Below are 16261 nucleotides of genomic sequence, written 5' to 3'. Positions count from 1 at the left end.
AACATTATTACAAGCTTACCACTTTGAATCGAGCTAAGGCAAGCAGATAGTTTTGAACACTGGCTGGTTATGTATTTTCTCAAATATGTATTTTGGATAATTATTTACCCCCAAAAAAAGCTACGGACTGCAGCTTTAAATGTTAGCAGCTATTAATTCATTAAACTAACCTCAACTGTTTATGTGCTATTTATAGGGCAGTGTCGTTGTTCATGTTAATAATGTAAAGAAAAACTCAATCAGAGTGTTGTGGACACCCCCACCGGCAGCCCCAGGACTCAAGACTCAGACTCAAGAATTTTTCTTCAGGTAGCCTAGTTTTACTGTGGAGCCTAATAAGACGAAATGAAACATAATAGCATTATTAATAGCATAATAATAATAATAGCATATTATTATTATCATTATAGTTTCGTTGCGTTTCATATTGTTAGTTTGCAAATCTGATCTTTAATTTCCTTTTCAGAGCTGCAGTTGTAGAAAACTATTCTAAGTTTTGGCGAAGGAAGCCGATAATTGTAACGTCCACAACACCACCGCCCTCTGAAACAAGTGCAGGACTAACTACAAGCCCAACAATATTTCCAACATATTCAAATGCCACAGGTAATAACATTTTTGTTGTCTACTGTTTTTTTTTTATTATTATTTTATGTAGGACTAATTTAAGTCACCACCATCATACAATCAATATTCACAATTCTTATTAAAAGTAATCGCAGTATTCATTATAAATAATTTATCCATGCCTATAAATATTTATTTTAATTTACATGCCTTTGTCATTTTTTTATTGAAATAATGTCCCCTCCCTTATGCCACGTCATCTGGGGCCAGTTACATAAACCACTAAGGCTTGTTTTAAATGTTAGTCATCATATTTTTGTCTTGTAGACGGTTCATAACGTTTTGAGTCAGTAAAATAAAAATTTAGGTGTAACACTAACTTAATACTAATGGGGATAGGCATTTTTCAACCTCTTTACCTGATTTGCTAAAAATGAGTGGGAGATTATATTGGTACAACACCGGAAAAACACGGACCCCAGAGGCCTGTTTCATAAAACAAGTTTACCAAATAAGCCACACTTATTTCAGTTAGTCTGACTCATTGTCAAATGATTTGGTTTCATGTAGCTAATTTAACATTTCTCAAGCTCAGTCACTTTGGCAACTTATGCTAGGTCTGATTTTAAGATATCCTGAGGAATCAGGAAATTAATAGGTTAATGTATTAAGGTTTTTAGTCTATGCTGACCTGAACAATAGCCTACATTAATTAATAAATTCTGTAATGTTACAGGTAACTAATAAAAACAAGGAGGCAGATTAATTTTGAGAGAAATTTTTTCACACATCTCTGATGTGTGATACTGACCTGAATTCTATATGAGTTTCTAAATGTTTTTATTAATTATTTGCACTGTTCAGAATATAGACTGAAACTTTTATGTGCAACTATATATTGATGTGTTTTAAAAAGTTGGCAGTCAAAACCAAAACCATTGAAGGATCAATGTTCTCAATTTTTCACTGACAAACAGTAAATGGGAATGTGTGTATTAAAGTATGTACAGTGTTTTCTGTATGTACAGTGTTTTCAGTGACAAGTTTTTGACAGTTTCCTAAAATATCTGTTTAAAACTAAAAATTATATTGTCATTTATTAGGCAAATATCAATTCCAAACAACTAAATAGTCATTATTCACACATAATAGCCAAAAATATTATATTTTGTATGGTGTCCTTTGGGCATAACAACAGCTTGTATTCTTGTTGCCATTGTTTTTATGTACAGTACTTTTCCACAGTTTCTTTTGTTTTTGACTTCCAAATAGTCTCTATTTGTTCCCAAATACTTGCTTTTGATGAAACTTTCATGCAATATATCTTTGAATATACTAAATTCTAGACTTTGACCTGGCCAACCTGGCCAACAAAAGATTTTGGTAATCACCAATACTGTTAGTTTAGGGCAGGTCTGGCACAAGCCTTACATTGGGTTGTGATCTAATACATTTATTAAGCAAAGTATATATATGAAAGACATTCATAGGCCTTTTTAAGTCACTGATGCTTTCCGCTCTCCTAAAAGGCACATCCACAGCACCACCTCTCTCTAAAACCAGTACTACGGACCTAACTACAAGCACAACAAAATTTGCAACATCAACATATACAGATTCTCAGTCTAAAGGTAAAAATATTTTATTTATATATTAATAAAATTAATTTATATATCTGATGTGTGATGGTGAACTAAACTATATGTGTGTAATGTGTATTACATTATGTACAGGCTTTTCTACATTTGTAAATTGCAATGCACAGTATTTATTATTAGAGGGGTAGAATCCATAGCTCAGATACTCACTCATGGGTACTTTTAAAGAAACTATACTCAAACTCAATTAGTATTTTTGACAAGCACATTTATCACACTACATTTTTGAAAAGTAATGATGCTTTGACTTGAGTATTGTTTCAGTACTCTATGAAACTGTAAATGATGTTGGTCTGTGGACCCGTTTATACCTGGTATTACAGTTTTTTCAAATTGCTTACACATAATTTCTGAAACTATGGCTCAATTTCTTGAAACTCGAAACAACAAAACACGCACATAACATGCAAAACATCTGACATTTCTTACAAAAGCAAACACATCATTCAAAACTATTTTAACTCTTCCAAAAATAGTTTGTATGCATATTAACTGTACACACAAACATAAAATGATTAGCCACATGCACGGCAAACATGTGCAGTGGAGTATACAGGAATTTCTCACACGTACACAAATACACTGTATATACAGTATGTATGAACAATTGATGAATGTTAGTTATTGAACTGAAATGAATCAACACTGAAGTGACAAAATATTGACACTTTTGGCATGTTGGCCAAGCTGCTTCTCAGACGATTTTTAATTTGTTACTATTGTGAAGCTGCTGTGAAACACTCGATATTTCTTAGCTTGTATGTACATTCAATATATATATATATATATATATATATATATGCACTGTGTGTGTGTGCATATGTGCATATATGTATATGTACAGTATGCATACATACATATACACATGTTTCTATGTGATCAATTTATGTATAAGTGTTTTCACACATATTCATTGAGTGCTAGGTCGTTAGTAAATGAGTGTGGCATGTAGATAACTGTGTTTAGAGTTTTGGGGGTAAAAATAAATAAATTCACTGAGTGGGCCTAAAGTTCCACTTAAAGTGCATAAGCAATTTGAAAAAACTATAAGATGTGTTTTGGAAGATCAGGTATTAGTGCATAACGCTAAATACAGGTGTAAATGGGGTCTAAAAGGTTTTGAGCTTGTCCACTTTCTACCACTTCCAGAGGTAGTCGAAAACGTATACGACGGGATCGGGATTACTTTACTACGGATGTAATATAAACTGTTTATTTATTTATTTATTCTTTATGGAAATATACTTCCTCATGTTTTGGGACAATTTTATCAAAAGGATTCAACGGTTACTTCCCTTCTGTGTCAGTGTAAACATGTTGCTCTGTCACGTTTTCAGCTCTCTGCACATTGGTCCGCAGCACCAATGATCCCTGAAGCCAAAAGTATACAAACGAGCCCAACAATAATTGTATCAATATCAAAATACTATATATGAATTACATATATAACAATCAAATATATTTATTTAAAATTAATGCAGGGCTGGTGATATATTTAAATGTGTTTTTGAATGCAAAAATACTTCCTTATGTTTCTGAGACAATTATACATTACACATTCAAAGGTTACTTCCCTGTTGAGTGTGTGTAAATAATGATGCTCTGTGATGTGTTAAGCTTTATTTTGCAGGCAAATGCCCATCACAGTTAATCTCTGAAGCCATCAGTACACAAATAAACATAACTTCAGGCACATCAATATTTGTATCAATATCAAATGTCTTACAGGCTCCAGGTAAAATATATAAACCAGAAGCATTACATATAGAACAATCAAATATAACCATTAATGCAGAGCTGGTGATATATTTAAATGGGTTTTTGAATGTAAAAATACTTTCTTTTGTTTCAGAAATAATTATTCATTACGCATTCATACTTCTCTGTTGAGTTAGTGTAATTACTGATGCTCTGTGATGTGTTCAGCTTTCTTTGCAGGCAACTGCACAGAACGATCTATGTATACGGTGTTGTGTGTTACTATGATGATTTTTTTAGTATTTATGTGCACCTTCTAGTAGTATTGACATCAGTCATGACTCATGTGGAAAAACTTCTTCCGACGAGATTCAGGCTACATGTATCTTTCTAATTATTACCTGTGTTTTTGGTGGTTGTCAGTATATTATAGAGGTTTGGTATATTAACACTATCAGTTAAGAAAATGTACGTCTTTACTGTAAATTTAAGGTCAATCTGTAAAACCTAAAATGTTGCTACCATGGGAATTTTTTATGGTGAGTTCTGGCAATTCACAGCTGCCTAAATTTCACAGATTTTTGCTACAGTATATAAAGTAAAGTAAATATATATATATATATATACTCAATTCAGAACTGACTGAATTCTACGTGGCATTGATTCAACGAGGTACTGAAAGCATTCTTTAGAGATGTTGGCCCATATTGATAGGATAGCATCTTGCAGTTGATGTAGATTTGTGGGATGTACATCCAGGGTACGAAGCTCCCGTTCCACAACACCCCAAAGATGCTCTATTGGGTTGAGATCTGCAGATTATAGCCAGATCAGCCTGTAGTACTGAATGTCTATTTTTCTGATGTTAGGTATGCATCCTGTACTCTTTATTTCTGAGCAATGATTGGCATGATACATTTACCTGACTAATAATTAATTGTTACATATTAATTTATTCTGTCTTGCTAAGTTATTAGCAAGTTATTAACTAAGTTATTATATCTGTCTTGCTATGTCTAGTAGATTATAGTGTATCCATTGTAACCGCAAATCTGCGTTCAGCTTAGTAACAGACCAATATACAGTATTGAATGGAGCATAGTGCATGCCAACTGAGATTTTAGAGCCCCGTGTACAGTAAAGGCTAAAAAGGGAATTTCCATATAGGATCGACCAACCTAAATAGTGAGCCTTATCAATGTGAGCCTTATCTCTGTTTATTGTAATGTTATTCTAGCTAAGTGTATGGCAGGTGGTCAGGCCTTACACCAATAAAGAACCTTTATTTTTAAGAGCATGATGATGAATCTTGTAATTTGTTTTCATTTATTGCAGTTCCATCAACATTGCCTTCTCAGTGTGCCCTATATATGGTATGTAGACTGTATGCATCTTTCTAAGTGGTATTTTATTATATCAAGCATGTTTATAAATAAATTTTCTCCACAAACGTGCTTGGGGTTTTAAGTCTTGCATGGCTTGCTTGCCTCTATCTCACTTATTTGACCTTTTTCCTCTTGCTTCTATGAATATCATTTTCATGATCCGCATGTTGGTTATTAAAATATGCATATTTGACTATCAATGTTGTTTTTTCTACTTTACATGAGTCTGTTTGTATTTGTACATTTATGTCTTTTTGTATACATGTCAGAGATGTGCTTTAGCGCTGTTATTGTTCAGTCGCCTCTGTTTTCTTGGAGGCTCTTCACTCCTGATTATCATTAGACCAGTTTCGACAAAAACGGTAAGCATGTCAAAAAACTTTAATACATTTATGACCTCCATTTTAAATTCACAGATTCCTACTAAATCCATAATTTAAACACAACTTATGTATATGGCAAATAATGTATCTCTTCACAGACGACCATGATTGCCTCTGTCCTTGAACTAGCATCCAAAACTATTGCTGTCATCCTCGTACTAATAAAAGCAAATAAAGTAAGGACTATTGGTTCTATTAGGCTACATTATATTTTACTTTGTGACAGACAGTATTACATTGTTTAAACTGAATATTTGGGAATAACGTGTAAAAGCATTAAAGGAAATTTACATCCAATGAAATGACCATTTCTGTGCATATTTTTGTGTTAGTATGAGTGTGTGTATGAGTGTGCTGGTTTCAGGTTTACTGCTTTCACGGTGGCTGCCATGGTTTCAAGCCTGCTGCACACTATCACTGTTCTCCTTGCCTGCGGACCAAGCCATGAATTGTGAGTGTAATCTTTAGATACATATCAGCGCCATGGTCTCATCGAAGAGAAATGCAGATTATAGGCTGCCAGCCACACCAATGGTTGTTGTTATAGTTTCAATCATAAATGTAAAACGTCTGTGTTTTGAATTTAACACTCTAAAAAAACCTTGACTTGCAGAAGGAAGTGTTGGCTTTGTGCCACCGTAATGGTTGATCTAATGAATACTACCATTACAAGTAAGTCACGTTTTTCTGTTATGTTGTATGAGTTACTTTATTTTTTCTAAGTTTGGTGTAGGTGTAAATACTCATTTACTCATTCAAATGTATTAAAAGCTAATTCAGATGTATCTAATTAATACCTTTTTGTTTATAATCCTCTTCTTTCATGTATAGCCACTGCAATATTTTTTGGATTGTGGTGCTTTGAGTGCTGGCTGCCAATATTAATGGGAGTTTACGTTGTTTGGGAGATCATGTTCTACCTTGGTTCAGTTTGCTATGAACAAATGGAAAAATACCTGACAAGAAAAAGAGTCAGAAGTAAGTATCCTTGGTGCCTATTGATTCAAGGCACTATAGAGAGATTCCCACGCAAGCCTTATAAATAGACTTATAAATGGACTTTAAAGAATTTTATCTGTTATCCTTCACACCCAGGCATAGTCTTGTAGCCTGGTTAAAACCAGACCATTCTCAGTTGTAATTAGCTCTTTGCCAGACTAACTTTCAGAGCAAATCTAAATTTGCCAGAAGTTGTCTGGGTTTTCGCAGGCTCTCAGACACTTGTGTAATTCCTTATGCATTTCCCAGAATTTATTAACAACATTATTTGTTTGCATTTGTATGTTTGCAGAAAATCAGAATCGTATTTTGGAAAGGAGGGTAAGTGCATCTGTCAAATCTTAGATTTGTAAAGATAAAGCCATGCCAGTTTCAGTCAACTTGCTTAATATACACATAAACTTTCCAGTGTATAGCAACTCCACACAGATTTGATGGCACTAGTCCAGATCCTTGCAGATAAACAGGTCTACACACCCCATTTAAAACTGCTGTTTTATTTTTTAGAAAAGAAATGAAACAAAGATAAATCATCTCAGAACATTTGCACAAATTAATGTAAATGGAATTCCACTGAAAACCAAAGTGACACATTTCAATGGAAAAAAAAAAACGTCATAAGTGTGCACCCTTATCTGTTGAGAATGACTAATCATCAAGCTCATGAACGTACACAACACATCATGGGTGTGCACACTTATGCAGTTAGTCATTCCAAGTTTTTATTTGATTTATATTAAGTGGCTGTAAGTACTATGTGCTTACATTGAAATTATTAATTTGATAGACTGGAGTTTGATAGACCTAAACCATCACATACCACTACACCTGTACCCATATCACACCTCAAGAGCAAAGAGCTAAAGTGTTTTACAATACAACATGAACACAATACGTACATTATATTATTTTTCGATGCAAGTACTTAAAGCCACTTAATATAAAGTGGACCTTTTATTTTTCTTTGAAATGTGTCACTTTGGTTTTCAGTGGCATTGCATGGTTGTAATATTTATATCCTTTTTTTTATTTTTTCACAGAATTTTTGCATGTTTAATGCATGTTTGATTACAAAAGGGGTGTGTGTACTTTTTATATACAATGTAACTGGTTGACCTCAACATCTTAGGAACTCACAAAATGATATATGATAAAATACAAATACAATTGGTTATATTGCAACATTTCCTTAAATTAAGACTTTTCTTTATTTTTTTGTTGTTGCAGATATCCCCATGGTTGTTTATGTTTATAATCTTTACAATTGTTAATGTATCGTTGACAGCAGCACTTATCACAGCAGTGTCATTGGTCAGAATGATAGATTGAGAGAACGTCTGTAGATTTTCCAGTTGGTAAATTTGTAATTTTGGTACCACTGAAAGGCTGGGCAAAGTGATTAAAATAGCAACATATGCTCCCAGCCTTACACCTTTATTTACACCTTTTTTTGAATTTTTATGAATTATGTTTCTGAGTTTGTCTGTTTTAGTATTTTGCACTAACATATTTATGCAATTACAATTATGCAAGGCTACATAGCAAAATTAACAAAGATCATTTTCGATAATGTGTCATGTTTCCTGATGTTTTTCTCATTCCATCAACATTAAAAATGAATTGCTTGGGTAAAATCCAGTTCTCTGTTTATCTTTCTGCTTAACTGTCATCAGTTCAAATCTCTGCCAAATGCACTGTTTGGGTGTTTCTCAAACAGAAGGCTTCATCCTTGTAAAGCTGCATATCTCGGCTGTCATGTCATCAAGCAAAGGCTGCTCACTGCAGAGCCAATGGGTGGTGCTTGAAGTCCAGATTCCCCTCGCTGGATGTAGGTGTGTTCGACTTGAAGTCGAGCTGCAACGACGGATCGGTGTCTGACATCAAGGTACTGCCGGAGTGATTCCAAAGTATACAGAGCCGTCACTCCAATCGCTCTTGCGGTACTTTGATTTCATACACCAGTCGGTCTGCGCAGCTCCATTTCAAGTCGAACACTTCTAATGTGTGGAGGAGCTAGACGTTCCGACCACACCGTAACCCTAAAACTAAATATAACTCCAACTATTAGGTACACAGAGGTGAAACTGGCTGAAACCGGTGAAACCGCTTCAAGTCGAACACTATGATGCGTCCCAATTCAGAGGCTGCGTCATTCGAAGTCTGATTGTGTCACAGTGGCGCATTAAAGTCTCTCCTAATTTGAAGGCTCCTTAAATGCAGTCTCCAAACGCATCTTTCGTTTCGCGCACAACGATGAATACTACAGATGGATCCTTCACGGCCTTGTCTAAACCAAAATTCATTCCACGCCATTGAAAACAGGATTTCTTTTTAAAGATTTCTTTTTAAAGCCAAATTACACTTTTAAAGGTAAGTATTGGGCTTTAGCTCACTCAAATATCTAACAATACAACAGTAAAACAAAAAGAAAAGAAAACAACTTAAAAGTGGTTCAAATTTTGACCTATATCTTACTAAGAAGTAATTATACTATTATACAGAAATTAACCATGGTGAACATATTTAGAGCATTTGTAAACCCTATTTTGTTTTCAGACTGTTTAATATAACTTTAAAAAAAAAGTCTAGTAGCTAGGCGACAGAAGACTTCTTGGTAGACTAGACAGAGAGTCCCATTAACATGTTAACTGTTAAACTGTAAAAAAAAAAAAAAAAAATTAAGCTAAGAAAAAGTTTTGTTCTATGAACACCATATAAGTATTTCCTCCCATAATCTAAACCACAGTATTAGGAAAAAAAGTGGATAAAACAATGAAACTATTCTTGAAGCACTTTGAACTTGTAGACATCTGGTTAATAATTTTCTTTCAGTGGAATTAAAGTGCATGATGAGTCATGTCAGAGTTATGTGCATCGTACTCACTGCAGAGTCAAATGACGCTCCTCCTCTCTGGACGTTTATTGGGGTAGATGGATAGAGTTCTGAGTAGTGTTAGGTTGTTGTTGGATATTTTAGCTCCACCCATTGGGCCCAAATTACAGCGATTCTCCTATTTAAGAGATGTAGTTAAACGCAATAAAAAAAATACACCTTTTAGCATAGGTTCAATCCTACTCCTGAAAGACTCTCTTGGGGGTCCTTCAGGAGCAGGGTTGAAGACCTATGCCTCACAGTTTAAAGGTTTGAAGTACGTTTTTTTTAAAGGGATAGTTCACATTAATTTTTGATATGTTTTAGCTTACCTCAAGGGCATCCAAGATGTTGGTGTCTTTGTTTCCACAGTATTTTCAGTTTTGATATTTTTCAGTCAAACCGTTGTTGTCCATCAGTCATATAATGCATGGTTTAGGGGGTCCACCCTCGGTTCACCTCTTAAGAGCATGCACAGAGAAGTCAAAATTAAACATGATTTAATTACTCGTAAATGTAAGTACACTGATGGCCTGAGACACGAAACGAGCTGTTTGTGTGTGAAAACGAACAGAAATTATATCATTTTTTACCTCGTGTAACCACACCCATGTCCAACTGATCTGACGGCACGGGCGCTTCGGTCTGCGCATGCGCCGGAAGTGATCGCGTGCATGTGTACCTCACTCATTGTTTACACAGAAATTTCGAAGTTTTACCTTTCACTGTGAAGATCTAAACATATTTAGATATACAGGAAATCGCAATGGGAGACGATTTTGATATATCTAAATATGTTTAGTGAAAGGTAAAACATCTGAAATCTGTGAAAAGTAAAAAATTATCATCAAATATTCATCTTTGACTTGTCAAAGCACACCTTTCCTTGGTAACTGCAGAGCCCGTCTAACGGAGAGCCTTGGCACTTCCTTTTAGCCCCATTGTATATCATCTTGGTTGCAGTTCCATTAGAATTCCACTGGAGGTGATCTCGGGCGAGTGCAGAATGAATGGGAGTCTATGGAGCTAAACGGCTAAATGTGTCTCTTTCTCCTGCTTGTCATTGAATCAACATAGATTTTATTGTTGATTCCACAATTTCAATATAGATTATAGGCCAAAAGTTGAATAAACGAATACTTATGTCCTTTTGATTTCTTACAGGTTAAGTCATTGTTGGCCGGAACACGCTAGCATTCTGCTATTGTATGACGTCATCACATTTTTGAATGGATTTTTAGAACAGATAAGTGAACTTAAAAATGCAATTTTCAGCTGAGTGTATTATTTTAGCCCACCCCTTTGAAAGCAACTTTCAAATTATTTTATTATTAGCGCCCCCGCATGGACAGAGACGTGTTACTGCAGCCAGTCCTGAAACCGGAAGTAACCAGTCCAGTAACTGTTCCGGATTGAACCAGCCAGTGTTTAATTCTCTTGAATTAAACATTCTCTGGTAACTGAAACTTTCAGTTGTTCTTGTTCAGCTGGCTGACCGTATAAATATTCATATGGTAGTTCTCATTTTTTAAAGGGAAGTTACATTATAACAAATGAAAAATTACAAAATGTTACAAAAAAAGGAACTATGACAAAATAGCATTATCCAGAGAACAAGAAAATGAAAACACAAGACACGAAAACAAATATAGCCTGACTTTTAATTATTATAATCTTATATAACCCGAACTGCAGTTTGATTGGTAAAAAGAGTACAGTTTACAATTCAGAACTTCAAACATCAGTGCAAAACTTCAGTCATTACCGCACATGGCCTTGAGGAAAAAAATTTACAACTGTAAGCCAAATGCTGTTGCATTATTATTATAATATGATCAAGTGTCTGCCTTCACACATATATTATCAAAGAAAACAGAAGCAAAATGGAGTCGAATAGAAAACCATTTTTAAAAAACATTTATAAACAAACACATTTTTTTTTAAAACTCTTTGGAATAAAGATCCTCTATGTACATTTATATGGTCCTTGGATACATCCAGCCCAATACAGTGATTTAATCTTAAGATTTCCTGTTAAGGTTAGTACCTACATCCCTGCCGTTCAATTTTGTCCTCTGAAACCACCGGCAGGATGACATGAGAAATTCTGCTCCACAGTCCACTCAGTTTATCCACATCCATTTGATTAAACTTTGCAGATTTATCTGAGGAGACAAACTTCTGCTTTACATGGTCATGTACCATGTCCTCAACTGCACTCAGACTGGCCACTGGGTCTATTTCACGGACCGAAAGCATCACAGTAAAGACAAGAAAAACTTTTTTGTAAGCTGCATTCTCATGGTCACAGTAACGATAGAATATAAGCGTAGATCCAGGAGGGAGCTCCTCAAAACGGTGCACAACAGCTGCAGGTTTATCACCTTCAAAAGCTTCCTTAAGTGCTTCATCAATCTCCAGCTTGACCTGATCACTGTCTTTTGCTTTTTTGGTGATCCCGCTGATTTCTAAGATTGAAGCATTGCGGAACGTGGAGTACGCCATGGCTAAGCTTCGAGCAAGGCAGCCGAGCGTCCTTTCAGCTTGAAGGCCAGCAGTCAGAATTACACTGACCGGTTCAGTGGGGCTGACCATCTCCAGGTGGCGCTTAAGATGTTTCCCACTCCTCTTCCAGAACACTGAACGCTGACTGGGAAAAAGGGTCCGTAGAGCAACTAAGTCCAGATCAAATTTCTCTATGGTTTCAGAATGAGACATATCAGTTTGACGCAAATGGAAGTGTAGAAATATCTGATAGGCCAAAAAGCTCAAAGCCAGGACTCCTGTCAGTATCAGAGAACACCAAAGAAGCTTGTTCCTGTACCACAACCAGCCTTGGAAAACATGCATAATAAAGAATAGTGAACATGAGGCAAATCTGTTTGTTTAAACTATGTGGAATAGATGAAGGACACAAAAAATACCTCGAGAGGAAGAGACTGGCCTTGCTTTTGAGGTGACTGGTTTCTGCAAATTCTTGCATTCTTGAAGACAAAGTAAAGTAACGGAATTATGATCTACAAATTCTTAAAATATTATCCATTTTACTTTATTGGCTATTTTTTAATATACTACATTCTGAATGTAAAAATGATTATAAATCTTTTTTCCAAGTAATGAAATAAGAGAATAGTAAGTGACAAATACAAAAGATATTTTATTACCTATGTTTTTGTGATGAGTGGTTGGTATTGTAATGGGATGTTTAATTGTTGGGTAGACATTGCTCATCAGGGGTGCAGATTGATATCTGTTCCAGTTACCAGAACATGGGGCATCTAGTGATGGGATATAAACTTTAATCAATTAAAATTCATGAACAATTGTGACATATACAGTAAGAATATTACGCATCATAATGTGCACTTTTACCAGTGAAAAAAAAAATGCTTACTCTAATATACGGTATATATAATTACAATATACAGATTTTACAAACTTTTGGCTTTCTCCATTGTGGGATTCTGATTCTCATATTTCAGGCTATTCTTATTTCTCAGTAAGGCGTCTTGTTGTTTTTCCAGTGGTACAGCACCCGAACTAGAGGGATCTGCAATGAAAAAGTTACTTGTGATAATTAAATTAGTTACAAAATTATAAAAGTTACTTGTGATATTATTATAATTAGGTCATTCTCTTAATGATAACAAACCTCTAGATGTTGTGTTTGGTCTGTAATTTTTTGTTTGGGTTTTGAGTCTGTCTATTTCATGGTCCACAGGTTTTTGATGAATGGACATTCGGCTGCCCACTATCTCCTCCCTTCTCAGATTTTCTCCAAATGCATAGGCAAGATGCTTTAATATTGTCCCCGGCTGGGCTGAGGAATCCACTGAAGAAATATAGCACCACCTGTTTAATATTATTTGATCTAACACTTATGTTTGTTTCTCAAATAGCATCTTACCTTTCAAACTGGGCTCATTGTCCTGCTCCTGCTCAGACCCCTCATCTGAGTTCATATCTTGATCCTGATCTTCTTGATCCTGGTCTTCATCCTCACCCATCTCCACATCTCCTTCATCAGTGTGTTTAAATCCATCACCTCTCTCATTTATATCTCTTACCTTCTCTGTCTCTTTAAGCTTTTTCTTCTTAACAGGGGATTCTGCGTTGGTTTAATATAAATGAGTGTAAACATTAGCATAGCAAATATGTTTTGCCTGAGAAACAAAATGTGAGACCATTTATTTTTAATTTAATTTGGCGTACCATCATCATCATCATCATCCCCCTTCTTGAGGCTCTTGGACTTTTTAGATCCATTGACAGTTCTGGACGCACCATCATCTTCCCTCATTTTCCTGCTTCTTTTTAGTTGGGGTCTGGGTTCAACATAAGCACTGTATGCAGCTAAGATAGAGGATGTGGTTAAAAGAAATACGCATGCACATTACAGTTCAAAAGTTTGGGGTCAGTAAGATTTTTAAATAGAAAAAAAAATTATATTATTTAGCATGGATGCATTAAATTGGTCAAGTGATAGTAGAGACATTTGTAACAAAAATCTATTTCAAATAAACACACTTCATTTGTGTGTGTTCTTTCTCATCAAAGAAGAATACTGCACAAACAGTTTTTACAGAAATATTATGCAGCATTATACATATTAACAGTGCTAATAAGAAATGTTTCTTGATCACCAAATCAGCATATTAGAATGATTTTTGAAGATCATGCGACACTGAAGACTGCTGCTGAAAATTCAGCCTTGCCATCACAGGGATAAATTACTTTTTAAAATATATACATCAAAAATAGAAAATAGTTATTTTAATCACAATATTGCCGACCATTTTTAATGTAGTTTTGATCAAACATATTGAGTCTTAATATGTCCACATAAGTGAACAACATTTTTAAAAATTTCAATCAACCCCAAACCTTAATAATAGTATTAAACTAAATAAAATGTTACAACAACAGGAACTATGACAAAATAGCATTATCCAGAAGATAAGAAAATGAAAATTCACAGCAAGAAAACAAATATAGCCTGACTTTTCATTATTATCATCTTAAAACCCAAACTACATGATTGCTAAAAAAATATATATAGTTTACAATAAAGAGCTTCAAACATCAGTGCAAAACTTCAGTCATTACCGCAAATGTACAAATGTAAGCCAAATGCTGTTGCACTATTATTATATGATCAAGTGTCTGTCATACAGTAAGAATGTTATTTAAGCATCATAACGTGCACTTTTACCAGTAAAAATTGCTTACTCTAACATAATTACAATATAAAGATTTTACAAACTTTTTGCTTTCTCTATGGTGGGATTCTGATTCTGATGTTTCAGGCTTTTCTTATTTCCTATTAAGGCTTCTTGTTGTTTTTCCAGTGGTACAGCACCCAAACTAGAGGGATCTGCAATGAAAAAGTTACTTGTGAGTAAAATGAAAGGTACTTTTCTTAATGATAACAAACCTCCAGATGTTGTGTATGGTCTGTAATTTTTTGTTTGGGTTTTGTGTCAGTGTATCCACAGGTTTTTGATGAATGTACATTCGACTGCCCAGTAAAAAATTACAAAGCAAGCCAAGATAAAGCTAAGAGGACGAACCGAGAAATTATGTTACAGAAATATAACATAAGCGACAAGTTTTTGTTAAGTAAGTTACTTTGCTTGTGCATTACCGGAACAGGAACAGGAAACTGAGTAACAGCCGATTTTGACGGGATCTTTAAACAGAGATAATAATCAATAATATTCAATAATAGCCTTATAAGAAATGTCAGTGAAACGATTACACTAAACGGCTTGATATATTAGCTCATTATAGCTAACATGCTCAAGCTAACCAATGGCTATTTGAACAATTCCGTCTAGTTAGCGAGCTATGTAATTCTAAATAACGTATGTTTTATATGGAGAGAGATGGAGAGAGAGAAGCTTTGGAAGAACAATTTTGCTCTGTTTTATAAAGAGCATAACGTTACGCGATGCACAAACGTGCGAGAACCTGTAACTTACGTAAATTGCGAAGATTTACGTTATAATTTAAAAACGCTGTAATAAACTTGATGTAACGTTACGGAGACACAAATGACCTTCAAATAATTAAGTTAGATTAACGTTAGCATTTTATTGATAATAAAAAAATACTGTAAAGACAGACGGATGAACACAGAATCTAAACTCAAACACCAAGGTTTGCTAAGCAACGCGTTAGACTGTTTACTTAACAGCTTTAGATTTGCAATGAAACCCCTAACATTATATATATATATACTGTGCATTACGGTATCGTTCTTTTAGCATCAGATAATATTAAACGTTATTGAAGATAAATTAGCATGTGGCTCAATTTACTTTTCTGTAGTATTGAAGTCACGTTAAGAGTTTTAAAAAGCCAAACCTGTTTTAGATGAAGTTCTGGCGCTTCTTCTCCTAGCTGTAGTTCCATCTTCTTTAGAATAACCCGAATCCATTTGTTTTATATCACACACTTTTTGACAAACTTTTAACTTTCCCTATGCAGCTCAAACCGGAAAACGGAACATTAATGATGCTTTTCCACGGAGCGACTTCAGTGGAACACAACTGAACTTAATTCCCGGAAATCGTTCACAGTACTTTCATTTCATCCTAAATGCGTTAGAAGCTGTCTATGGTTAGAAGCTCAACACACAGCATTCATTCCTGCTTTATCTGTAGGCTAATCCGTTACAAGCGTGTCAAAGGAAGCACA

At 34.8% G+C, this 16261-nt stretch overlaps 3 protein-coding genes across 6 annotated transcripts in view; 1 reads left to right on the top strand and 2 right to left on the bottom strand.

The window, feature by feature from the left end:
- LOC120482975 (uncharacterized) overlaps positions 1–8324 on the top strand; it is a 32392-nt gene extending 24068 nt beyond the window's left edge. For all 3 annotated transcript variants that reach the window (XM_089119710.1, XM_039677782.2, XM_039677776.2), the window contains exons 4-14: positions 197–309; positions 467–606; positions 2097–2198; positions 5259–5296; positions 5578–5670; positions 5790–5867; positions 6024–6142; positions 6305–6363; positions 6523–6669; positions 6983–7011; positions 7918–8324. In XM_089119710.1, coding sequence (XP_088975836.1) covers positions 197–309; positions 467–606; positions 2097–2198; positions 5259–5296; positions 5578–5670; positions 5790–5867; positions 6024–6142; positions 6305–6363; positions 6523–6669; positions 6983–7011; positions 7918–8019 — 1020 coding nt within the window. In that variant the 3' untranslated portion in view covers positions 8020–8324. The remainder of the gene's footprint in view (positions 1–196; positions 310–466; positions 607–2096; positions 2199–5258; positions 5297–5577; positions 5671–5789; positions 5868–6023; positions 6143–6304; positions 6364–6522; positions 6670–6982; positions 7012–7917) is intronic.
- haus5 (HAUS augmin-like complex, subunit 5) overlaps positions 1–10300 on the bottom strand; it is a 72644-nt gene extending 62344 nt beyond the window's left edge. The window contains exons 1-3 of the mRNA XM_089119708.1: positions 10156–10300; positions 9895–10023; positions 9575–9701 (exon numbers count right to left, since the gene is read on the bottom strand). The gene's annotated coding sequence lies outside the window, so the exon portion shown is untranslated. The remainder of the gene's footprint in view (positions 1–9574; positions 9702–9894; positions 10024–10155) is intronic.
- A 904-nt stretch (positions 10301–11204) lies between these two features.
- On the bottom strand, positions 11205–16110 carry LOC120482948 (uncharacterized). 2 transcript variants are annotated; one of them, XM_089119707.1, is made up of 9 exons: positions 15929–16110; positions 14826–14936; positions 13773–13915; positions 13470–13671; positions 13215–13394; positions 13002–13112; positions 12727–12840; positions 12487–12546; positions 11205–12258 (listed from the first exon to the last, which is right to left on the bottom strand). In XM_089119707.1, the coding sequence occupies exons 1-9, from the start codon at positions 15999–16001 to the stop codon at positions 11603–11605; spliced, it is 1650 nt and encodes a 549-aa protein (XP_088975833.1). In that variant the 5' UTR covers positions 16002–16110; the 3' UTR covers positions 11205–11602. The 2 variants fall into 2 exon arrangements, with proteins under 2 accessions (XP_088975833.1, XP_039533650.2); XM_039677716.2 differs by having other exon boundaries at positions 11205–12396; positions 13470–13670; positions 13775–13915; positions 15929–16109.
- Between the last annotated feature and the right edge of the window lie 151 nt (positions 16111–16261).

This window comes from Pimephales promelas, chromosome 14, assembly GCF_988280905.1.
Source record: "Pimephales promelas chromosome 14, fPimPro1.hap1.1, whole genome shotgun sequence".
In the NCBI taxonomy this organism is placed as follows: Eukaryota; Metazoa; Chordata; class Actinopteri; order Cypriniformes; family Leuciscidae; genus Pimephales; species Pimephales promelas.
This window is presented reverse-complemented; position numbering and strand designations above follow the sequence as displayed.

Coding starts and splice junctions, on each gene's coding strand:
- LOC120482948 (XM_039677716.2), bottom strand. CDS start 16,001: ATGGATTCGGGTTATTCTAAAGAAGATGGAACTACAGCTAGGAGAAGA. Junction 13,671..13,774: donor GGATGATGATGATGATGATG/GTACGCCAAATT, acceptor AAACCAACGCAG/AATCCCCTGTTAAGAAGAAA. Junction 13,113..13,214: donor ACCAAACACAACATCTAGAG/GTTTGTTATCAT, acceptor TTTTCATTGCAG/ATCCCTCTAGTTCGGGTGCT.